Source organism: Apis mellifera, linkage group LG7 (assembly GCF_003254395.2).
Source record: "Apis mellifera strain DH4 linkage group LG7, Amel_HAv3.1, whole genome shotgun sequence".
NCBI classification, from domain to species: Eukaryota; Metazoa; Arthropoda; class Insecta; order Hymenoptera; family Apidae; genus Apis; species Apis mellifera.
In genome coordinates, this window is record NC_037644.1 from 9383181 (window position 1) to 9408667 (window position 25487).

At 35.4% G+C, this 25487-nt stretch overlaps 1 protein-coding gene and 1 long non-coding RNA gene across 3 annotated transcripts in view; both read left to right on the forward strand.

Annotated features, from left to right (window-relative positions):
• LOC411220 (glutamate receptor 1) overlaps positions 1 to 18377 on the forward strand; it is a 274056-nt gene extending 255679 nt beyond the window's left edge. The window contains exons 8-20 of one of the 2 annotated variants that reach the window (XM_006565109.3): positions 1342 to 1557; positions 4012 to 4119; positions 4412 to 4525; positions 4627 to 4747; positions 5311 to 5405; positions 5888 to 6111; positions 7317 to 7529; positions 11430 to 11628; positions 11710 to 11954; positions 13147 to 13393; positions 14456 to 14530; positions 15588 to 15642; positions 18101 to 18377. In XM_006565109.3, coding sequence (XP_006565172.1) covers positions 1342 to 1557; positions 4012 to 4119; positions 4412 to 4525; positions 4627 to 4747; positions 5311 to 5405; positions 5888 to 6111; positions 7317 to 7529; positions 11430 to 11628; positions 11710 to 11954; positions 13147 to 13393; positions 14456 to 14530; positions 15588 to 15608 — 1878 coding nt within the window. In that variant the 3' untranslated portion in view covers positions 15609 to 15642; positions 18101 to 18377. The remainder of the gene's footprint in view (positions 1 to 1341; positions 1558 to 4011; positions 4120 to 4411; positions 4526 to 4626; positions 4748 to 5310; positions 5406 to 5887; positions 6112 to 7316; positions 7530 to 11429; positions 11629 to 11709; positions 11955 to 13146; positions 13394 to 14455; positions 14531 to 15587; positions 15643 to 18100) is intronic. The other variant, XM_006565108.3, reaches the window with a different exon arrangement.
• LOC102655674 lies at positions 7529 to 9937 on the forward strand. The gene is made up of 2 exons (XR_410131.3): positions 7529 to 7617; positions 7718 to 9937. It is a non-coding gene; the product is annotated as an uncharacterized LOC102655674 (long non-coding RNA).
• Positions 18378 to 25487: the final 7110 nt, after the last annotated feature.

Sequence of the window (25487 nt, forward strand, 5' to 3'; positions counted from 1 at the left end):
CTTCAACTGCCATAATAGAATTGTCGCGCGCTATCTAGCAAACCTTTCAGTTTTCCCTATATATAATAGCGAAACTATTAGATTTAATATCGAATTAAAATAAACGAATCGTAACCGGTCGCGACTTTTGTCGATCGAAGGAGAAATTTTATAATATTTTTTAACAATTTTCGGTATCGCGATTTAATTGAAATTACACGTTTCTAAAAAGCTACCAAAATTATATTACAAATATAATAATACATTAGCTATAATATATATTTAAATTTTACTTTACAAAATTCAATAACGATATTAACAATCGACACTTTAATTACGTGTACATATTTTTAAGACTAACAAAAATCATGAAGGTAATAAAAATTGAGACAATAATTAGAAATAACAATCGTACATAAAAATACAGATAGATCTAGATAGAGAAAGTCAGAAGAATAAATTATTATTACGTTGTTAAAGCAAGAAATAAATAAATTTTTAGTACATCGATACTTATATATATATATCCGTTTACATTATCCGAGGAAACCCACTTTACATTCACGATACTTCTCGTGCCGGTTTGAAAACAGCTTCATGTATAATTCATGCCGGTACTTATAGTAGCCGTATCTCTAACAGAAAAAGAAAGCAATTTAAAAACCATTGTAATTACCATGATTCCTCTTCTTTACCGTACTTATGTACACTTTGGAATGAACGAAAGTTTTTCCAATATTTCACGATATTTACAAAAAAAAAAAGTTTATTCCAACCCATCCTCCAATGATAATATATTAACTTTACAACCTGATACTAACTGATCTATTCTTCATTTTCAGATATATTTTCTATCCTTTTTATTTTATCTTTGGAAACAATATCTTTTTTGGGGGAAAAATTAATTTTTCTAACTATATATATATGATCGTCAAAATAATATTGTAAAATATAAGATATTTATATATTTAAAGAGAAATTTTGAATCGCAAAAATATTTACAAAAAAAAAATTTATTCCAACCCTCCCTCCAATGATAATATATTAACTTTACAAGCTGATATCTCTATTCTTCATTTCCAGATATATTTTCTATCCTTTCCATTTTATCTTCAATATCTTTTTTGAGGGAAAAATTAATTTTTCTATATATGATCAGAATAATGAAATTTATATATTTAAATAAGAAATTTTAAATCGCAAAAATACGAGACAATGTGTGCTATAAAGATATATGATCATGCAGAAAGAGATTTCAAACAGGTTGAATAAAAATTATTCTTACGTTGCAATTAACCTAATCTTTTTCTCATTTCGAAAAGAAAAAAAAATCACTCATTTTACGATTCCTTTCGCATTTAGGCGCAAGCTGCGCTGATGTACGATGCCGTATTCGTCCTCGTCGAGGCGTTCAACAAGTTTCTGAGAAAAAAGCCTGACAGAAGCAACGTGAGACGGACCGGAATTCCTGGAAGCAGTCAGATTACTAACGGCACCAGGGCGCTGGATTGCAATAGCAGTCGGGGCTGGGTGACACCGTTCGAATATGGCGATAAAATTTCCAGGCTACTCAGAAAAGTAAGTGAAATCCATCCTTCCTTTTTCCTTGGAGAAAGATTAAAAAAAAAAAAGAAATGGCTTAAAAATATTAAAATGGCTTCGTTTCAGCGATTTTAATATCTATTAAATTGATCGATACAAAATTTAAATATTGTTTTTAATTCGTGGAAAGATAAATTTCAAACTTTATCAATCACTTTCAATCTCTGCAAATTGATTGAAAAATAAAATTTTGCTTCATTTATTAATCTTTGTAAACCGTTTGAAAAATAAATATATCTTTATCATTAATTCCAATATTTACAAATTGTTCGATTTAATTAAATAACGTTTTTTTTTTTGAATATCAATTACAATCTCTATTATATTAATCGTTTAAAAGATAAATATTGCTTTCATTAATCACTTTCCAATCTCTCTAGAATTGGCCTGAAAAATAAACGTCGTTTTGATTATTAATAAATTGTAATCTCCGGATAAATCTCTTTAAAATTTTATGGATTATGAATTTCGAATTCTCTTTTAATTGTTAAAAAAAAAGAAATAAAATGTAACTTTATTATTTATTATCGCCTTTCGATCTTCAAAAAATCGTGGGAGAAATAAACGGAAATTTTCCCAAAAGAAAAAGAAACAAAGATTTAAGTAAATATAATTTCACTTATTAATTTCAATCCATCCGCGACATCCAGCGAACAAAACCGACGATCAAACAACGAGAACCGTTAGAAAACCATAAATCTAAGAAACCTAACAAACTATTCATCTCAATAAATCATTCAACCACCCGCAGCTTATTTCCACCACCGTTCCCTCCGTTTCCTAAATTTTTTTCACATCCCTTCAATTTTCAGACCTCCACTGAATCTCACTTTCTCGTCCTCACAAATTCTGCACCCATTCAATTATTTATCTCAATGTTGGGTCCTCCTCCACGTACAGTCAATCTTTATTTATTTCACTTATATATATATATATATATATATATTCCTTTTTTTAACTCTTCAAGTTTATATGTCATTGCATAATTTGATTTATTAAAAATGATATAATATTTTGTTTAGCTCTTGACAAGTTAAGAAGAAAGATTAAATAATTTTAGTATTAAGAGGTATATATTGGTTTCATTATAAAAAAATAATACTTATAATACGAGTAAAGATATTAGAGAGAAAATTATAAGAATTGATAATTCAATATTTATCAAATTAAAATAAAATTAAAATAAAGATTGAGAAAAGAAATTGTTTGAACAACCACCAATTTCTACAATTCAATTTTCAAATTGCAAAAATAAAAATATCTATTTCTCCATTAACATTCTTTCGAACGACATCTTTCTACGTTTTTATCTTTCGTGATCATCAACGCGTTGTAAAAGGGTGAGAAAGTTACGCATATACGATCTCTGAAATTCTTGAAGCACGGAAGTGCTTTATATATTTCGAATGCCTATGGCAAGCGAAATTGCCAGGGACCCTTCCCGACGTCTCTCTGCCATTGACAGTAATTGGTGGTTATTCCGACTCTAACGGCATTCCTACGTCCATGTCAGATCGTTCCCCTCCATTCCATGTACACATGTGTACAGTTACACCGGAAGTGCCACCCCTTCTCCTCCTCCTCCTCCTATTACGTGTCGATTCGTCGTCTGAAAAACTCGATGAAAAGAAAAAAAAAAAAAGGAAGAAAAGTGTTATTCTTGAGAATTGGTAAATATTATTGGTCAAGAATTTTTTATATTTTGGCTTTACGAAAGAGGGGAGGAAGTTTTAAATTTGAAAAATTGATGAAATTTGATAGAAGATGGAGAGGTTCAATCTGGATGAGCAAGATGTGTAAAAGTAGGTCGAAAATATAGTATAAAATTTGTTCACTGGAAATCATCGTTTTTTGAGAAATTTTTCAAACGAAGATAAATTTTGATCGATTTTCATTTGGAAAAATTTAAAAATGAATTTCTTTTTTTTTTAATTCTTAAAAAAGAATTGAAAGAGGATCGAACAATTTTCAACAAATTCGAAAATTCGATTTCGTCGAACGGAGAGCTTTGAAAAAATGAAAATATTTTTCTCTAGATTTTTCTTTTTTTACATAAGCCTTTATCTATTATCCCTTCGTATGGACATTGAATCAAATTCGCTCGAGTTCGAAAAATTTTTAAATTTTCTCGAAAATTCGAATGAAAAAATTCTATTCCACATTTTCAATTCATTCTCACACATAGAATTATATATATATCATTGACGCCATTGAATTCATTAAAAAATCTTGGAAAGTAACTATAAATACATTCACATATATATTGAATATTAAAATATATCTAATACTCGAATCACTGAATCACCATCCTCTATATTCATCCCCTTTTTCACCCAGTGTTTACGCAGGCATCGTCCCACAAAAGAGCGAGAGCCGCATACAGTTACATCGTTCAACAACCTGACTCTTTGATTCCCGTTTAACTTTCAGGTGGAAATCGAGGGACTGACAGGGGAGATCCGCTTTAACGATGACGGTCGCAGGCACAATTACACCCTCCACGTTGTCGAGATGACGGTCAACAGCGCCATGGTCAAAGTAAATATTTTTTTCTCTTTTCTTTTTCGTTCCATCTCTCACTCCCCCTTTCCATCATTATCTCTACACCAGTTTCCAAAATGTCCAATCAACCATATCTCGCGAGAATAGAGACATTGCAATTAGATTGCTTTCTTTCCTTCTTCCTTCCTTCCTTCCTTTCTTTTTCACGATCCTTCCACGAGTTTGCTCGACAATATTGACCATCTATAATCACGAACACGCGTGCATACACGTTGATTGCAACGTGTATCTCGAGCAACTATCAGCTATTCACGATTTACCTTTCAAGGTGGCTGAATGGACGGACGAGGCTGGATTCCAGGCAATCGCGGCAAAGTACATTCGACTTCGACCGCACGCGGAAATCGAGAAGAATAAAACCTACATTGTCACAACCATCGTGGTAAGAATGGATCGTGTTTGTTCTTCGGATGATTGACTTTTTTTTCTCCTTCTTCTTTTTTTAAACTCATCTTGATCATCGTTATAATATTGCGTATACAGGAGGAGCCGTATATTATGCAGAAAAAATCGGATAGCGGAGAGATATTGACTGGAAATGATAGTTACGAGGGTTACTGCAAAGATTTGGCTGATCTCATAGCTAAGAAACTAGGAATAACGTGTAAGTATATATTTATACTCGTCAGCTCTTTTTGCAAGAATATTTCCCTTTCCTCTCTGATTATTGTATCATCTCGAGATAATATAAATATTGAATGCTTCTGTTCTACAACAAAAACAATCCTTTCGAAAATCTTTTCTCCTTGAATCTAGTAGAAATCAAAACAATTCAATTCTCGAAAGGAAAAATAAGCTATCAAAACAAGCTTTCGAATTTTCAATATGTAATAAAAATCATAAGATAATTTCAAATCCAAGAAATAAGTTATTTAAAGAAGGAAGGAAAACGATAATTTTTTTGATAACCAAAAAAGGAAAAAAGTTTTATACGAAAAAAATAAAAGTTCACAGCTCGTCTTACACTTACACTCTTATATCCACACAAAAGAGAAATGAAAATAAGAATTAAGCAATATCGATACAAGCATCCGCCTAGTTACCCCGCCCTAAAGTGATAAGTACTTCGATAAAATCGACCACGAAAAGACTTAACTTCTATTCCACTATCAATTCAATAATCTCGTTACTTTCGAAATTAAACGAATCGAAATTTTCCTTTTCCAGACGAACTTCGCATAGTGAAAGACGGTAAATACGGTATGGAAAATTCTGACGTTCCCGGTGGTTGGGACGGCATGGTCGGCGAGCTGATCCGCAAAGTAAGTTTTTCAGGGAAATCGATCAACGTTCTGGAAAACGTCCATCGAGATCTCGATGCGATTTCTAGAACAAAAGCGTCCCGGAAGCGTCAGCGTGTCGGGATGGACCGAACGATTTCGCCCGACTAGGGGAAAGATTGCACTTATATTGATCGGCCAGTTCTATCTCGAAATGGGCGATGAACGAGCTGTTTTATCTTTGGTCACAAAGTACGGAATTCCTCCACCAGATGTCTCGAGCTTGCAAGCTCTTTACAATCACGTCTGACCTGCTTTCCAGCTACATCTGGCGGACGAATTTCGAAAAAGAAATTTTCAAATTTACTTTTTCTGTAAGAAAATTTTCGAAATGGATAAATTTGTTTTAAAAAAATTAAAATTCGAAACGAAATATTTTAATATCGTTCGGTTATTTTTAAACGGTTAGTTAGTTGTTAATTTATTTTTGTAAATTGTTATTGATTATTCGTATTTATTTGCAGGAGGCGGATATTGCGATTGCCCCCATGACAATCACGTCTGAACGTGAACGAGTGATCGACTTCAGTAAACCATTCATGTCGCTTGGAATCAGTATAATGATCAAAAAGCCCATCAAACAGAAACCGGGGGTTTTCAGCTTTCTGAATCCTCTGAGCAAAGAAATATGGGTGTGTGTGATCTTTTCCTATATCGGTGTGTCCATCGTTCTCTTTACCGTGTCCAGGTAAATGCGATTTTCTTAAAGATATTCTCCTTTTTCGACGGATAAGTAGTTACGGTCGATATACGGTCAGACTCGAAGTAAAAATATATACGTTCGATTCACTTAATCTCTCTTTTCACATCTTTCTTACGTATCTCTATAAAATACGTTTAAAAATTATACCAATTTCCCTCTGTATCATAAAAATACAGTTACACGGTTAAACATTTAGAAAAAAAGATATTTGTATAATATTTTCTACAAAATCTCGCAATGCAAATGAAAAAAGGAGAAGAAATGCAAATGAATTATAATATTTTCTCGTTCGTATATTAACTCACGTTGTATTTCACGACAATTCTTCAAATTGTAAACCGTAAACGTAAATCAACGAGAGAAACGAAAATTTATCGTCGCAGAAATTTCCGTGGCCGTGATTGATGTCGCGCAAACGACACACGCCATTACCTTTCTCCTCTTTCGATCTAGCTAATCACGACGCTAACCTTGTTCGGTATTACGTGTCGACTCGCGACAATCACGCGTGCATTTATCGCGATCCACGACGATAAATCGCCCCCCCTCCTCATCCTCCGTGATATTTCACCGTTCTCGCGTGACTCCCCCAAATACGATTTTAAACGATCGCGCGATTCGAGGATTCGATCGTAATCTCGATGGGCGAACGATAAAATGGAAATATCTTATCGGTTCGGTACGGTGGATATCTTGATCGATCACTGCCTTCCTAACCGAGTTCCCGGTTAATTTACCAAGGAAACGTACGACCGGACGTCTCTTTAGATTTTCTCTCGGCGATAAAGCTATATATATATACATATATTTTAATCTAAATCCCTCTCTTTCGAATTTGCATCCAAGTTGGATCATCGTGATTATTACAGATTATATATAATTTTATACGAAATAAGAATCTTTATCGTGAACAGAATTGAGGGAAAATTACCATATATTTATATGTTTCTTATAGAATCTTATAGAATAATAAATAATAATAATAAATATATAATTAATAATAATTATAATAATAATAAATATATAAAATATATAAATTATAAAATTATTTTCACTTCTTCTTAGATTCTAATATTTTCTTTATTTTTCTTTATTTCTTATATTTCTTATATTTATAGTCAAATATCATTCGATCGTTTATTTAATTGAAATTTTGAATAATTACTGTATATGGAAATATCTCTTCTCAGGTTCTCTCCGTACGAATGGCGAGTACTGACGCTGAGCAGTGGTGGCGACCCAACAATGGGGACGAGAAACGATCCCACGCTGCAACATCCGCACGGGTCGCAGGGATCGCCTCATATACCCACCTCGAGCATGGCGAACGATTTCAGTATCATAAACAGCCTTTGGTTCGCTCTAGCCGCTTTCATGCAGCAGGGTTGCGACATATCGCCCAGGTAATCATTCATTTCCTCGCAACGGTTCTACGCCCAGATCCTACGTGATAACTTGGCTTTGAGAAAATTACCAGGCCAGCCGCTTTAGGTAAAAATTAATTAAACCTTAATCTCGGCCAATTATCGCGCGCTCTTTCCACATCGCGCGTACGAGATCTCTGTGAGTTAGAGGGAGATATTTTTTTCAGGAAATATCGTAGTGACAAGCTCTCGAATAGGTTGGAAAAAAAATACTCTGATCTTTTTTCATTTGGAACACCTGGTACTGAATAATTTTGAATATATAACTTTTGAAATAATTGTGAAATAGTAATATGAATTTATATTTTAAGAAATCGAAAATTTGCAAATATTCAATATTGTCAAGGGAAAATAAAATTGAATACGTCTTATCAATATCCAATGATGAAAAGTCACGTGCGAATAAATTTGCCAGGTCGTTTGGAGAAGAAAAATAATTGAAAGATTTCTTTCTCAAATAATTATTCCTATTTTTGACCTATTCTCGCGATACAAGTGAAAAGAGTATAAAGTGTGTAAAGTAAAGTGTAGAGAAAGAAGGAGAAAGAGAGAGAAAACGTCTTTTATTTGAACAGGTCAACCATACTGTCTATTAATAAAAAGAATCGGGTAAGATTCTAAAGGTTCGTTGCTTCCAGCTCGCTTAAACTCTTCTATAAACGTATCATTGCTCTTCTACCATAACGAGCAACACGATCCTCACTAAAAAGAGGTTACTTTTGTGTAATTAATTACAGAGTTTGATTCACGACGCGACAAAGTACATTGAAAGTATAATAAATGAAATTCTAAACGACACCTTGCCACTTTTTCTCACCATCATTAATTACATTAACAATGACAATGATCTTTAAGGAAAATTTCTCTCTAATTGTATAATGATCGTTATGATACAATCATAACTCAAATATAGAAAAAAAACTCTATGAACAGTATAAAACTCGATGGAATCTTATTAAAAATTAGGAAAACTTTAAATCGCTATAACTCCTAAGATAATGATTTTCGATCAATGAACGAAAGATTATTAAAAGCGCAGAATCTGCTTCTTTGAAATGCTTTTTCGTTTGTCTCGATACGACTTCCGGTTCTCGAGATATCGTCGCGCAAAGAGAAAGGTAATTTTTAATCGTTTACCTTAAACTCGATTTCAATCCCGATTGAAATTAGAAAAACTTTGAATCGCTATAACTCCGAGGATAATGACTCGCGGTCAACGAATGAACGATCATCAGAAGCGTGGAACCTTCACCTTTAAAACGCTCTTTGATTCGTCCCGATACGACTTCCGGTTCCCGAGATATCGTCGTGTAAAGAGAAAGGTAATTTTTAATCGTTTACTATCTCCGTCCTCGTCGGATAATCGGATCTCTCGCTCGCGCTCACCTGACTGACCTATCCCAAACTCTAGACAGTCGACAGATGCGATTCCTAGAAGAGTTCGTAGTACGCATTTCCAGGAAAAAATGTAGGTCACTGGGTCGCAGTCCCATTCATAACTTCTGCACTATTTTTAAGCGCTATGGAAATTTTGAATCCTTATATCTCGGCAACCGATCGAGGTATCGAGAAAAATCAAAAAGTGACTTCAATGGCACGACTTCCTCTATTTCTCGAATAGGTTTTCATGATGAAATTTTCAAAGTTTCACTGCGTATTTTTTAAAAACAATTGGTCTATTGATGTAAAATATACTCGAATATATTTCAACCGTGTAAAAATCTGCAATACATAGTTGTAAAGAATAAAAAAATTAACGTGAAAGTATTTACTCGTCAAATACTATGAAACATTTGTTATTTCGTAAATGACATAGTTAAAAAAAAAAGTGAAAATTCTACAATTTTCTAATTTATAGAACCTGCTCATAGACACAAGTCTAAACGTGTTGTCCTTCAACGCATGCACGATCCGCATCAGATAGCCCAGATGATAACCTTTAAGAGGGTGATTTACGGGGGCTACACCCCAGGAGGGTTAAGGTACACGGTAATTACTGTTGCAAATTCCTTTAAATTATAACTGCGTGCCGGGTAAACGGCGATTATAAACCGCGTGGCCGAGAATTATCAGAATATAATCGGATTACGTTTCTCGTAGTCCCGTGCGGGGTGTAATTTAGAACAGCGCTCTCTCGCAATCAGCGCCGCGATTAGGCGACCAGGCTATACGAGGGCGGCTCATTTAAATGAGCGTGCCGTTTCGTAGCCGCTCGAAAATTCCATTAGCGACACGCTTGGCAGCGTCGAGGTCGTGTTTGTATATAGCGTACACTTTCACCCCCTTCGACCTCCCCCCTCGTTTTTTTCACACAAGTTCTACGTTCCTTTTCCAAGTTTGTCCCTCGTTTATTAAATATCGGCTTGTACTTTTAAAAAAAAGGGAAAGAAGAAGAGTAAAAATTTCTTGAAAATGTTTTATTCTCGTTTATTGATGAGATTATTAATGAAAAATTTCTTTATTTTTCTTTTTCTAATATCTATGTTATATTTATAATTGACCTCAAAGCAATCAGTAAAGTTAAAATAAGATTCAATAGCGTTTTTGAAATTTTATTTTTAATAAAATTTCTTTGTAAACAATATTGTGAAAATCCTTCGATCTTTGTAAAAATTACTATAGCGTGCATTAAGATATAAGTTTTTATCGTTCTCAGGATGAAAGTTGTTCAAATTGAATTTTTTTCCTTTTTTTTTTTTTTTTACACTTCCGGGCTTTCAAGCTATATCGAGCTGTGCCAGGATGAGGAAAAATACGTTTCGTGCCAATGGTAATACCAGTTATTGCCTCTTTTGCATAAATGTCGACGTTATTTTATGGCATTCTTGGATGGTAATATTGAATATTTTATACGAATATGTTATATTTATATACGAGTTAAAGAAAAAAAAATGAAATATCCAAATCAAGAATATTCATTTTCAATTGGAAAAAAAAGTCAAAGTTTAATCTTTCATCTTTATCATTCTCCGTATATTAATTCTTAAAACAGGAATTTGAATCGGTATTTTGCAATAAAACCGTTCAAAGAACATAAGAATCGAACAATCCTTCTTTAAAGGAAACTTTTTTTAATCACTTTTGAAACAAACAAAAGTTGGAAATTACTGGAGGGAATGAAACTGTTCACGGATGGGCTGCTCTCGTAAATTTTCACGGGAGACAGTTTTCACGGCCCGTTTCGGCCACTTTGAAATTGGGTCTCGATTAATTTCCATCCACCATACCAGCCCATCGCTCGTAGACTCGTTGATTAATGGTTTAAATATTCGCCGATATGAATTGTAAATTTTCGTGAAACATTTCTCTGTCCACCGCCTCTTCCTCGTTCTTTCCCTTCTTCTCGATTCCGAGCTTCAAGTTTCCCCATTAAATACAGCCATATCCATTATTGGATAATTCGGTTTAATTTTCGATTGCAAAGTTACACTCCGCTGAAAGCAAGAGAGCGAAGAAAGTTCTTGGAGGGAAAGGATCTTGTACTTAAGAAATTGACTTTGATGAAAAAAAAAATCAAGATATTTAAATTCTCGCGAATAATTTTAATCTTTTAAAATAGTAAAATAATAAATAATAATAATAAGAACGTAAACTTAGACTTAGTTTAGAAAATGCATATTAGATTTAAGATTCACACGAATTTTAAAAAACGAATACAAATATATCGAACTATATTGTATAATAAATTCTTAATCACATTTGTTATAACATTAACAAATAACGAGTCGAATCATTTCAAGTAATCTTCTATTGATTTAATTTATGGATACGTTAAATATCACCCATGAATATCACGATTAATAAGTAATTATTCCAAAATTTTTCCTAATCTCTCGTTCTCGAATAATTAAAAAAAGAAAGAAAAAAAAATCACAACAGATCGATATCAGGACGAATAGTGGGCAGCGTGTGGTGGTTCTTCACCCTGATCCTAATCTCCTCGTACACCGCCAACCTGGCCGCTTTTCTAACGGTGGAGAGGATGGTGGCGCCGATTAACTCGCCGGAAGACCTCGCCTCGCAGACGGAAGTGCAATACGGCACGTTATCTCACGGCTCGACTTGGGACTTTTTTCGCGTGAGTGATTGATACGATATAAAAATTTATATCTCGATTCGAAATCTTTCTTCTTCTTTTTTTTTCTTTTCAATTTTGCAGAAATCGCAGATCAACTTGTACAGCAAAATGTGGGAGTTCATGAACTCGAGGAAGCACGTGTTCGTGAAAACATACGACGAGGGTATTCGAAGGGTGAGGACCAGCAAGGGGAAGTACGCCCTGTTGATCGAAAGCCCGAAGAACGAGTACACGAACGAGAGGGAGCCCTGCGACACGATGAAGGTCGGCAGGAACCTTGACGCCAAGGGTTTCGGAGTGGCGACGCCATTGGGATCCCCTCTCAAGTAAATCTTGACAATAAATAAATAAATAATTTGTCGTTGGTTCTTTTCTCAAGAAATAATAATAATGATATTAGAAATGTATGAATAAAATTTACGTGGAATCAGAATGGATGCTTGATAATAAACTGTAATGAAAAGAAATTGGGGAGAATGAGATTGAAAAGATGTCTCTAAAAAGAGAATTATAATTTTGTAATTATTGTCGTAAATGATCTTTCTTAAAAAAAAAAAGAATTTTTTTTCAAGATCTGAGACAAACAATATTATATTTCCTTGGAAAACAAAGATCGTTGCGATATTTCTTAATGAATTTCTTTCGAGGGATCTCGCGAACGAAATTTAAAAATCGACCGAGCTTATTAGCTATTTAACAGGAAAAGTTTCTTTTCGATATTTCTCGACAACAACCATTCATCACGTATTCGCGTAGGGATTGAATGGTTCGACCTATTTCCTCCATACGAGGAGGGCATAATTAACGAGGATTTTGTAACGGCAAGAAAGGGGCAAGAAAGTATCCCTCGTTGCCTCTTTGAAATACTTTCGAAAAGGTCGTTCCACACAATTAGCATAGAGAAACTCGTACACTTATTTTTTTTTCATTCCAAGTTTAAAGGATGAGATCTCCAGTCCAATTCAATCTCTCCTCCACAATTTCATGTTCAATTTTTGTGATTCAACGATTTCTCGATTTTTATCACAGTGTTTTTCTTGCTTATTGTTCTCTTTTATTACCTCTGTCTCTCGTTTAATAGAATCGATATATTTTCCTTGAATTATCAGGATGAATTAAAGGATTTTTAACGAGCTTGAATTGAATGAAATCTTGTATCAAATTTTTAACAATTTTATATTTCTTATTGTGTTATTCTGATATATATATTATATAAAATAATTAATTAAAAGAATTTTCATAATTCAATCTTCTGAAAGGTTAATACTTAAGCTTTTTAAATTATTCTTAATAACGATTTTCAATATTTATTCAAACAATTTTCTAAATAGAGATGTATGATCCAATTTGAGAAATATTATTTCAAAAAAATTAAATTAAATCTTGATTTATCAGCTTGACTTTTTGTATAAATCGAAATTTATTCAACTTCTGATGTAATTCTTCGAATTAAAATTGTAATATCTCGCTTTACTCGTATAATCATATCATTTCTTACAAACATTTTGTATTTTGCAGAGATCCGATAAATCTGGCCGTGCTCTCGTTGAAAGAGAACGGGGAGCTGACGAAGCTGGTGAACCGATGGTGGTACGATAGAACAGAATGCAGGCACGGTGACAAACAGGACGCCTCCAGAAACGAATTATCCCTCAGCAACGTGGCAGGGATATTCTACATTCTTATCGGCGGACTGCTTTTAGCCCTAGCCGTTGCATTGCTGGAATTCTGTTACAAATCGCACACGGAAGCTACTAGAGCAAAAGTAACGAATTGATATTGATACGTCGAATTAGAAAATCCCTCTCCTTTGACGTTCATCCTTCCCAATTTAGATTAGATAATATCAAACAATTCTTGATTTGCTGATTCTATTCATCCTTGTCAAATTAAAAGACTCAGCTTTTATTCAACTTGATTAAATATCAAAAAATGTTTGCTGATAAAAAGATGATTATCTATTATTTGATATTAATTTTCTGGAAAAAGCAATTGTTTCTATTTTCATGATCTTTAAAGAACGAAAAATTACCAAAAAAAAAGAAATTTTCTGATTCTATTCATCCTTGTCAAATTAGAAGACTCAGCTTTTATTCAACTTGATTAAATATCAAAAAATGTTTGCTGATAAAAAGATGATTATCTATTATTTGATATTAATTTTCTGGAAAAAGCAATTGTTTCTATTTTCATGATCTTTAAAGAATGAAAAATTACCAAAAAAAAAAAAAGAAATTTGCTGATTCTATTCATCCTTGTCAAATTAAAAGACTCAGCTTTTATTCAACTTGATTAAATATCAAAAAATGTTTGCTGATAAAAACATGATTATTTGATATTAATTTTCTGGAAAAAGCAATTGTTTCTATTTTCATGATCTTTAAAGAACGAAAAATTACCAAAAAAAAAAAAGAAATTTGCTGATTCTATTCATCCTTGTCAAATTAAAAGACTCAGCTTTTATTCAACTTGATTAAATATCAAAAAAAGGTTGCTGATAAAAAAATAATTATCTATTATTTGATATTAATTTTCTGGAAAAAGCAATTGTTTCTTGATTTTCATGATCTTTAAAGAACGAAAAATTACCAAAAAAAAAAAAGAAATTTGCTGATTCTATTCATCCTTGTCAAATTAAAAGATTCAGACTTTTATTCAACTTGATTAAATATCAAAAAATATTTACTGATATTCATAAAAAAATGATTGGAAAAGCAATTGTTTCTATTTTCACGATCTTCGAAGAACGAAAAATTATAAAAAAATTCCAATCCACTACGATTCTTCCTCCCATAAAGATTCCATTGATGAAAAGAAAACTTTTCAGATCCCGTTGTCGGACGCGATGAAGGCGAAAGCCCGATTGACGATCGGTGGCGGTCGAGATTTCGACAATGGCCGGGTAAGTAGCGAGTCCACAGTCCGGATTCCAGATGTGTAGAAAAGCCAAAGCTCGATGGGAGAACGGCGTGAAACGGTTCCCTCCCCCCCGCTTTCATTTCCACCTTTCAAGGAATATCGGCGAAAGAAGGAAACTGGAAACCGCTTTTCATCCCCTTCTCCCAAACGAAACCAACGATCTCGAAATGTATCGTGTAACATACGCCCCCAACGTGACGGCGTCGGGCTGCATTATGCATATATCCGTGCAATACAAGAACCTCTGTGACATACATATGCATATATATATACATAGAAGCATATATATACAAATATATATATATATACAATAGAGTATAAGTTAAGGCATGCAGTTAGCAGGGTGTATACGTTCCACGTGTGTATTGTGAAAAATGAAAATATCGAGAATTTCGAACAGGGACGTGGTTCTCGAACGATGTTTTCTCACGATCGACCTAAGGGCTGTCATCGATCGTTCTCGATACATATATATATACATACACACATCGTGTATTTTATTATCGAACTTGGTAACAGGATGTTGAATATAATAATACGTAGCGTTCGTGAAACATCCTTTCTCGGAGGGATCGAAACGTGCAAAAGTCTATCTATGGGAATTTAAATTAATAAATTCGGATATTTGAAATGTAAAAAAAGTAGAATCGAACAATGTGACTCGAAGATGATCAAAATTTTGATTTTGAATTCTTGGATATTCGATACCTCTGAAATATATTCCACGAACGCAACAGTCTGTGCATAAATAAATATTACGTATAGAAATAAACAGATTGTATAATTTATATATATATATGTTATACATATATATATATCATACGTATATGCGTGCGATGTGCGGCTGGCTGGATGTGTTGCGCTCTTTTCTACTTTCTATTTATTATTACTTATATATACCACCTCCCCCCTATCTCTATCTCTATCTTCCCTCCTTTCTATATCTATTATTTCTCTGTTTGTAACTCGATGGATGCAGATGGAGACCGTAACTTTTGCTCGTTTTGCGCGTTTCGTTCTACTTTTGTTTTTGTCTCTAGTGGTACGGACTGCAGAGTTAGACGGAGGATGCATGCGCCTTTCCCGGGACCATATGTGAGTACTTTCTTACCCTTAATTATACGTCCCATCGTGCGCTCTCTCTCTCTCTCTCTCTCTCTCTCGATCACGATTCTAAATTACCCATATTCCCCTGTTTCGTCCCCTTTCTGCTTCACGCCATCTTTCTTCTCTTCTCGAGAGATCACGTGTACTCTGTCACTCTTTCACACGATTCGTTCTCACTGTTCTTCGATCATTTTTAAGCAAAATCGTCTCGAAACGATTCGCGAGCGAATTTAAAAATATATTCTCGATTCGATGTCTCTTATATTAATATCAATTTAGAATACGCGAATTGATAAAACGATTGGTGAATTTTTTGAAAAGGTTTCGAAGATAATTGTTCTCGGCTTTCTGAAAATTCACGTACACACACACACGCACAAGGCGTCCTTCTACCTCCTGCTCTCACTCCATCGCTCGCTCCTCCATCTTTACAAGCTTTGGTTATCATGAAACTGGCTTATTGGATCGCGAAACAAGAGCATGGCTTGCAGCATTATTCTTTTAGAGGATCGTGAGGAATGAAACCGTGATTGATTTGTCGAGATCGCATGCAGCTTTGAAAATGCTTATTACGTACGTTAGAGCACTGTGTTTACACTGCTATATGAAGTCTCTTCCTTGTTTCTCATAGATAGAACGAATATAGGCTTGAACAAAATTTCTTTTTGAAAGTTTATAATCTCCAAAATCAAAAAAATTCCATCCATTGTGAAGCAATGGCAAATCTCGAAGCATTCTCCTGATGTATAGGAAGAAGCTCTATTGCACCATCTTCAATCTGAATATTGCAATTTCGATCGAAACAACGTTTGTGAATTTCGAGATTTTAAAAGCAAAGAGCTGAAAACTCGTCTTTTCCAAAAACAGGCTTTAACAATTTTTCGTATATATCTCTTTTCTCTCATTTTTTTTTCCTTTTTTTTTTTTCAAACAATATATGTCAAGCACGATTACTCATTTTAAAACGCTTTAACGCAGCGAAATGGAATTTTCAGTAGCAGTGTAAACAGACCTTTGAACGGAACTGTGCATCGAATGACGACGACTCGCCTCCGTGTCGTGTCGTGTCGTTTTTTCTCGCGCCAAAAGCGCGATACGATCCCTCCTCCCCTTCCCTTCCTCCCCTTCCTCTCTCACTCCGTCACTCACTTCTCTTCCGGAGCAAGTACGTTTCACAAAAGGCAGGACGGTAGAACGACGACCGTGGAGAGAATTTTTATGCATCGTTCGCGAGACACTTTTCTTTTTTTTTTTTTTTTTTCTTCACAAACGGGACGCCGTTTGCAACATCGCTCGATTCACTTCTTCGCGATTACTTCTTCTCTCTCCGCGGATAATTTCCAGACAGGTAATTTCCTCGAAGGTAGTAATTATCTACGGGGTTTTTTTTTTATGGATATTTATATACGTGGACGAGCTGGAATCGTATGAGAAAAAGAAAGATATAGAATAGAAGGATCTATTTAATACGAGGAATACTATTTATATATACTATTTCGAATTTCTGAAAAAGAGGCGCAAAAAATTGGAAATAAACGAATAGGTTTGTTTTTTTTTCTTTTTTTTAATACGAGAATAACGTGCATTTTAATCTAAATTTAGAATTTTTCTCTTATCCGAGCGTATTCGTTTATTATTCGCAAATATATTTGGAAATGCGTGTCTCGTTTTTTCGTCACAATGGGAAATAGAGCTATTGAAACGGGATTACAATTAAATAAATACGATCTCCAATTTTTTTAAGTCATTAATAATTTTGTTCTTTTATCAAGACTCTTTATCGAATAATAAACGTCCATTCAGAATCATTTGGTTAAAATTTAATTATATTTATTGCCTTCTTATTCCTACCTCTTTCATTCTTATTTCTATTTTTCAAATTTATCCTATCTGCAAGAAAATTTCTCTTACGTTAAAGTATTTGATATTTAAATAATTGAAACGAGACTTCTCAAACATTAAAAGAACAAGAATCACATATATATTCTTGCAATACGAAATTCTTAAAATCCGTTCTGAAAATTTACTTATACTCGAAGAATAATTCATCTCGCCTCTAAATTGGAACAAATATTAAAAAAAATCTTCAACCCTTCATCTTTCCAAAATCCATCTATCACACTGCCTCCCGCACAAGTAATCGAATTATCATAAAATTAAACTCCAAATTAACGAGGAACGTAAGAAAAGAAAAAAAAAAATCACTTACCCCATCGTCGAATTCATCTCCTCGCAATCAATCCAAAATACAAAACCAAAAAAAAAGGAAGAACAATAAAAATTCACCCCATTGTTCACCACGAACTTTGAACTCGACTCAATTCACAGATCAGGAGCACGATCACGCAGCTCACGATCCACCCCTCCCCCTTCTCGAGCACCATCTCCCTCTCCTTCCCTTCCTTCTTCAGTTATCAGGGCTAACGGGAGACGGTTGGATTTGCAGTACTACGCGCCGGCAAACGCGATTGGCAATACCGAGGGCGACCAGGTGCACAGCAATACGCATACCCAGGTGTAAATTACCTGGAAAGCCACAGCATGGAAAGCCCTGGCGAGTCGCCCGCAATCTCCCTGCCCACGCCTCCGCCGCCGCCCCTGGTGGCGTCTCTGCCTCCACCGCCGCCGCCCCCGCCGCCCAGAAGACCGCAACGAAGAAGCGTCACCTTCGCCGAGTCGCCGCCAAAGAGCCCGAAGAGGACGAGGTTCTCGCCGTTCCTGCGAAGGCCGAGCATCACAATGCTCGACGTCGCGGTGCCCTGGACACCGGCTTCGCCGCGGGTCTGGTCCGGCCGTCCCGGCGACTACAAGCCCGAATACATCACCTAAGAGGATTATATATATATATATATAAATATACGAAACAGACGTACGAAACAGAGAAGAGGAAGGAAGAAGGAGCTCCTTACCTTGCGTGGAGGAGCTGGCTCCCGCAGCTCCATCCAATCATCCAATTGATCCCGCGTTTGCCGCTACTCGAATCACCGCGACTCTCGTTCTCTCGCCGATTAATTTATAAATATATATATATATATATTGAGAAGGAAGGGGGATTTTTCGATGGAATGATAATAATAAGAAGAAGGGTTTTCCGTTTTCAAGTTCCTCGAAATCGCACGCGTGATTTGAGACGTGGACTCGGATTTCACCACCAGGGGATCGATACGACGCGCAATCGGTTTCGAGAGGGGCGTGTGCGTGTGCGAGTGAGAATGAGAAGTGTGAAGAAAAAAAAAAAGAAAAACTCGGTGGTTTGTACATTGTATATACATATATTGTGATTTGCGCGTATTATATAATAATGTAATCGAATAAAGAGGTGAGAAGGAAGCGAATGAAGGTGGCGGGGTGGAAACGACGAGAGGACGAGAGGGTCGGGTATGTTCGATGTGGTAGAATTCGATGGTCCTGGGGTGGGTGCATGTGCAACTACAACTGCTCGACACAACTCAACTGCCATTTCCATATTGTGGGGAGGGGACGTTGTGCGCGTCCCCAAAGCACATACGTGCATGTATACGTATACGTATACGTGTTTCGCGAGGAAGAGTCGAATGGTCGACCGTTTGAAAGAAGGAGGAAGAAGAAGAAAGAAGAAAAAGGAAAGGAAAAGGTTGACCATTGACAGCTATTTTATTATTACACAGTATTTTACGTATTATTATTAATATCGTTATATTCTTTGTTGTAAGGAAAATTGCGTTTCCCTTTTTATTACTGATAAAATTCGTTTAATAAATTTGTATTTATCGTAACACGTACCGTTGCGCATACCGTGTTTTCTTGTTGCGAATCTCGAAGAAAGGACGGAAAGAGGGAGAACGGATAGAAAAGGAGCCGCGATAGATTTTTTTAACTGTGACACGGTGTAATAATCACATCGATGAACACTGCGTGTGTGATAAATGATATATATATATAAAAAAAATATAAATATAAATATATATATATATGAATATACATACGTATAGATACGTATCGAAGGAGAAACGTGCGAAAGGGGAATGTTTCGAAAAAAAATGTATGCGTGAGAGCAATTAGGATTAACGTGTAAACGCATTATTAAGTACCTATAAACGAGCCGGTTCGCGCCGATCCGAGAGGACGAAAGAAGGGAGCCGTTTCTTTTCCTTTTCTCCTCCTTTTCTCTCTCTCTCTCTTTCTCTTTCTTCTTTTCTTTTCCCTCGAAGACCGTAAATTTTTAGACGCGCGATTTTCGAAGCTGAATCTCTGAAACCCCCCTCCTTCGTCGGATCGCCGCGTTCACGAACGAACGACGCACGTTTATGGCCAAGATTTCTCGTGCCAAAAGACGATATCTCTCCCCGATAATGTCCGGTGCCGCGATGCTGATACGAATGGACGTCGCTCTCTGTCTCTCTCTCTCTCCCTGACGAACCGAGTATAATATTGAAATATTATTTCGAACGGGTTATCGCACGAAACGAGGGGGTTAAATAACACGTTATCGGGAGGATTGAGAGGGGTTTTATTGAAATTTATTGCTGGTCAATGAATTGATTGGATAGATAGAGTCGGAACAATTGGATGGAGAAGTGAAACGATTATTTATTTGAATAAGAGAGGAATTCTGAAGAATGTATTCGAAGCAGAAAATCAAAAACAGGAATATATGTATATTTTTAACAATGAGAAGGGAGATAAGATTGGAGATCAAAATTTCGAAAAGAGAATCAAAAGTGAGGGAGCGTTCGAGCAATATATCGTGGCATTGAACGATATATCCCAGGGGAGATATATTCTCTATAGAGCCAAATTACATGTTGCGACGTATAAAACTATTTTTCCTTTACGTATATCACGTTAACTCTGTGTCTCCGAGCACAACGGATCCTCGGTTCATTCAAATGCGAATTTTACTTACTTACGACTGCCATAGATCGAAAGGAAGAAAGAAATATTTGTCAATTGTTCGTTCGAAAACCTCGGTGTGTCTTCTTATAAACGGTTCGTTCTCGACCCTTCCCCCCCTGTTTTATACGTGGCAGCGATCGATCTACCCATCATATCGCCAGATTTTCTTATCGACTAATTGTTATCTATCCGCGGTTCGAAATAACGATAGATTAACCGGGTATCACGACACAAGCGATGAACAAGCGTGAGTTTTATGAGGAGGATGTCGAGCCGATCTTTGATCGAAGGCCGCACGTTCTCAAAATTTTGCGATCCCCCGATTCGAGTTGAAAATCGGGGTGCGTAGTTTCGAAACTCGATTTCGAAAGGAAGATGTATAAGCGTACAAGATGCGTCAATATTGTCCCGAAAAATTCTTTCCGATCGAAACATTTCTTTCGTTCTAATTTATTTATCAATCGTTAACGAATAAATCTACGCCATTTTCGGAAGAATATGAGAAGAAAGTTATGTGGAGAGCCGTGTATATAAAATTTTATAAATAATGAAACGTATCCGATTAAAGATGTAATGTAAGTAATGTTTTCGATAGCTCAAAATTCTAGAAAAAAATAATAATAATAATAATAATAATGATGAATGAAAGATCCGGGAAAGAGATTTTTGGGACAAATTTGATGAAAAATGGAATTTGATAAAATTCGTGTCCCTGTCCCACGTGACAGCGTGGCGCCAAATTTTCGAATTGTATAAATTCGCGACGGTATTTTCGTTCCCCCTCCCCGTCGTTGTTAACGTTTTTTCTAATGATGTTGATGTTCGTCGTCACTTTTTTCTAATCAAACACACGAACGGAACGGAACCACCTTCATTTTCTTTGAAAAAAATGAAGAATGTATAACAGTATACCGTATACCGTCCCGAGGCATCGTTACGAGAAAATTTAACCCTCCCCCCCCCTCTTCGTTTCCCGTTCGTTTTCTTTTCTTTTCCTTTCTTTTCTTTTCTTTTTCTCGCGTGAAAAGAGGGGGTGAAAAAAAAAAAAGAAAAGAAGACAGATGAACACACGAAGCTCGAAAAAACATTCAGGATATTCTATCTGCTGGATGATTGTAAATACTTTTCTCCTGCGAGGGAAATGAGAAGAAATTCACGTGTACGATGGAATTTTTAATTTTGTAAAATATAATAAAGGAAAACTAGGATGGAGAAAAGTCTTTTTCAGAATATTTACCGAATATTTTCTCGAATCTTGATTTGCTTGAAATCGTTTAGGAAGAATAATTACTTTCTTTTTTCTTTTTTTTTTTTTTTTTTTTTGGAAGTGTTTACAGTGATTCAGTAGAATAGAATCAATACTTTGTCCACCTTTCGATTCCTCCTCCCAATTATACACATGAATTTGTGACAACAACGTTACAAACTGGATGACTGTAAATATTTCCTTTATTCACGATGAATATATAACAACACTTTTGTAATTTTTCCAAGAAAGAAAGAAATATATATATACAATACTTGCTTCCTTACTTATAACATTCTATCTATCATATTTTTTTTTCTACTGTCCAAAAGTTGAAAGAATTTATTAACAAAAAACTTTGCAAAATATCCACGATCTAATCAATCCTAATGATACGAAAAGGTACGAAAGATAAAAAACTTTTTAAACTTTTTCTCCGAAAACGTGTCGAAATGCTAGATAGAACATTTTAACTAAGGATGACAAAGATAAAAAACCGATAATAAATAAAAATGATAATAATAACAATAATAAAATTCATCTTCGATTTACGAAAGATTAAACGACTTTAAAAAAAAAGAAAAGATTCTTGACGAGATTAACCTAAGAACAATCGAAACGGTTAAAAGGTGGATAAGTATTTACGGGAATCCAGTAGAAATATCCCATTATCTGATCAGACGATTGCGCCACGAGCCGTAAAAGGAGGAAGCGCGCAAAGAGACTGAAAAGGGAGCGAATAAAAGGCGAAACTCTTTCGAGACTCGTTTCGAGAGAGAGAAAAAAAGAAAGAAAGAAAGAAAGAGAGAAAGGAAAGCGTAATTACGTGTAAAAGAAAAAAAAAACGTGTGGGACGAGATCACGCGATGAGGATCAAACGAAAAAAAAAAAAGATGAGAACAGAACGCAAGCAAAACGAAAAGAGAGAAAAAAGAGAGAAGAAAGGAAGAAAAAAGAAAGGAGAAAAAAATAAAAATAGCGTCTTCCAGTTTGCGCTTTCACCGATCGCCGCATAAAAATTACGCTTGTACCTTCGATTCGAGTATCCTTCGTCATCTCCCCGTACCATTCCGTGGCATGATACGATCGATCCCCTTGTAAAACCGTTGTATACCAATCAAATTTGTCACAATACAGGATCGTTTATTTAAATGTAATTCGCGATGTGATTCGATCCCTCCTTTTCCCAAATTGCTTTTCCCAAGGTAAGTATATACATATATATATGCATATATACCGTCTCGTTAATCGGAAATTTACATCTAAATCTCTCTCCCTCGTTAATCTCGGTAATTTGCATCTAAATTCATAAGCATAGTGATACACTTACAGGTGATGGAATAATTTCTCGCTTCTTCTTAAACATTCCTTGTAAGAATTAATAATTGCTTTCTTCTTTTGTGATACTTTCTCTCCTAGGAATGTAAAATTCGAAAAGAGAAGCGATTCAAATTGGAGAAAATTTATCCTTTTATTGTACTTACTTGTAGTCAGGAAAAAGAGAAAGGAAGAAATAGGTTCGCGCAAGGCAGGTCTGTGAATCTCGCGAAATTTCGAGAAGAAAGTTGAGAAAGCTGGGGAAACAGGAGCGTTGAAAGTACGGTGTAAAAAGTAACGAGCATGCGGAACAACCGAGTGTACCGTACAAATTAACATATAATGAATAATAAAGTGGTAGAAAATCTGCTTTTACTGGTAAGTACAAAGTAAAAACCGTTTTAAACCGGACGATAAAGAAATATTCCTCCCATTACGCTAAGTATAAAAATTGAGGCAAATTGCTGTTTAGTTACGCCATAAAAAAGAAGAAGAAGAAAAAGACAGGAATGAGAGAAAGAAAAAAAGGAGAGAGGAAGAAGGGAAATATTTACGTCCAATGTTTTTCGGAATAATAAGCGTTATTTTCTTAACGAACGACGTTTCTTCAATGTAATTTTCAGAATAGTACAAGTTCTTTTCTCCCTCTCTCTCTCTCTCTTCCTTTTTTTTACTTATCTCCAGGCTAGAAAGGTTTCTCTCGTATTAAATAACAAGATGTTCCTTTAAAGTTGGATCTGTTACGATTCAAGCGACGTACAAAGCGACGGGTTGGCGGGAAAGCGTGGAACGGGACTTTAAAAATTGTATCTCAAGGCGGAATATACGTAAACAGAAAGAGGCAGACGCGGAGAAACAAGGGCAAGTATATAAATATTCCTACGACGCGGTGTAAGTGTGTTACGCTTAACCCCTTAACTTCGTAATTATTCTTTTGAAGGGGATAGGCCGATACGCTATCGTTGGCGAGCTTGCGTCGTTCTAAAAATAATCGAATTCAACAAACTTGTGTAATGTAATTGATTCTTTTTTTTTTTCCTTCTTTTTTAAGGGAAACATACAATTCAACTTTTGTTTCGCTTTCATCCCTATTATTATTATTATTAAACGTAGACCAGTGTTTAAATAGATTTTCAAACATTGAATAATATTTCAGAGAACAATGCACACATGTTATTTTATCTTACAGTATTTAAACAGATGTCCAAACGTGTGTCTTAAATAATATCTCTCCATAGGAATAACAATACGTGTGTTATTTCATCTTACTTCTTACGACAATTTTTTAAATAACGTTATTTAACAAATGAGTATGAAATAATCTTCTTCCCATCGATCAACATTAATCATTTGGATCGATTTATCGTTTCTAACAATAATCATCGAGTTCCAATATGAATTAATTTCACGAGATTGGCAAAAGAAAGTCGAATTCTCTTAATTTTAAAATTAATTTTTAATAATTTATATTAAATAATTTTCTTAAAAAGCGAAGAAAACATCCAAAGCAATAATATTCACTCGAGATTCATCTAAATCTAAATCGCTAATTAAGTGAAATCTCATCACACACACAAACCTCTCCAAGATCGAGAACAGAAGGTAAACACGCGCAGCATCTCTCCCGATCATCTCTAGTCATAGTCAATCCCACGAATGTACCGCGTTAATTTAGCTAATGCAGACTAATACGACCGATAATACATTCGAAGCTAACCCTATTAATCCACCCTCTCCAAAGAGCTATCCGTGTCGAAGGAACAGAGCCTCCATATAACTCCATTTTCTTCCTTTCTTCCCCTTTTCTTTTTCTTTTAAATATTCGAATAAGAAAATTCAATTTATCAGTCGCACATTCTGATTTAATTTAATTCCTCGACATTGAGACGATTAATTAATTTTGATTTTCCTTCGAGCCGCGCAATTACACGAAGGGAGAAATCTGAAAAATGAATAAAATTCGCGCGAAGTGGAAATAAAGAGAAAGGAAAAATTTACGAAATGGAGATGACACGCGAGGCACGTGCTAATTTCACCCTTTCGTCGGATGACCATCGCGGGACCCGTAAAAAAGGACTCTTTTCTCCCTCCCTCCCCGCGATGTCGTCTGCTCGCATTTGCATTCGAATTATTTCAGCGAAATGGCCGGTGATCGATGGATCCCGCGCCCCCTCCACTCCTCGCCGAGCCGAGCTGAATTCGAACGACTCGCTTTCTGCCTCATTCACATGCTAACGACGAAGCGGCACGACGATCGATGCGGGCCAATCACGGGCCTCGAGACGCGCCGCCCGCTCCAGATGTAGTATTATGTATATGTATATGTATATATATACACATCGGCAGGTATGATGAGCTTGTCGATAAACATTAATCATGATAATTTAAACGAAGT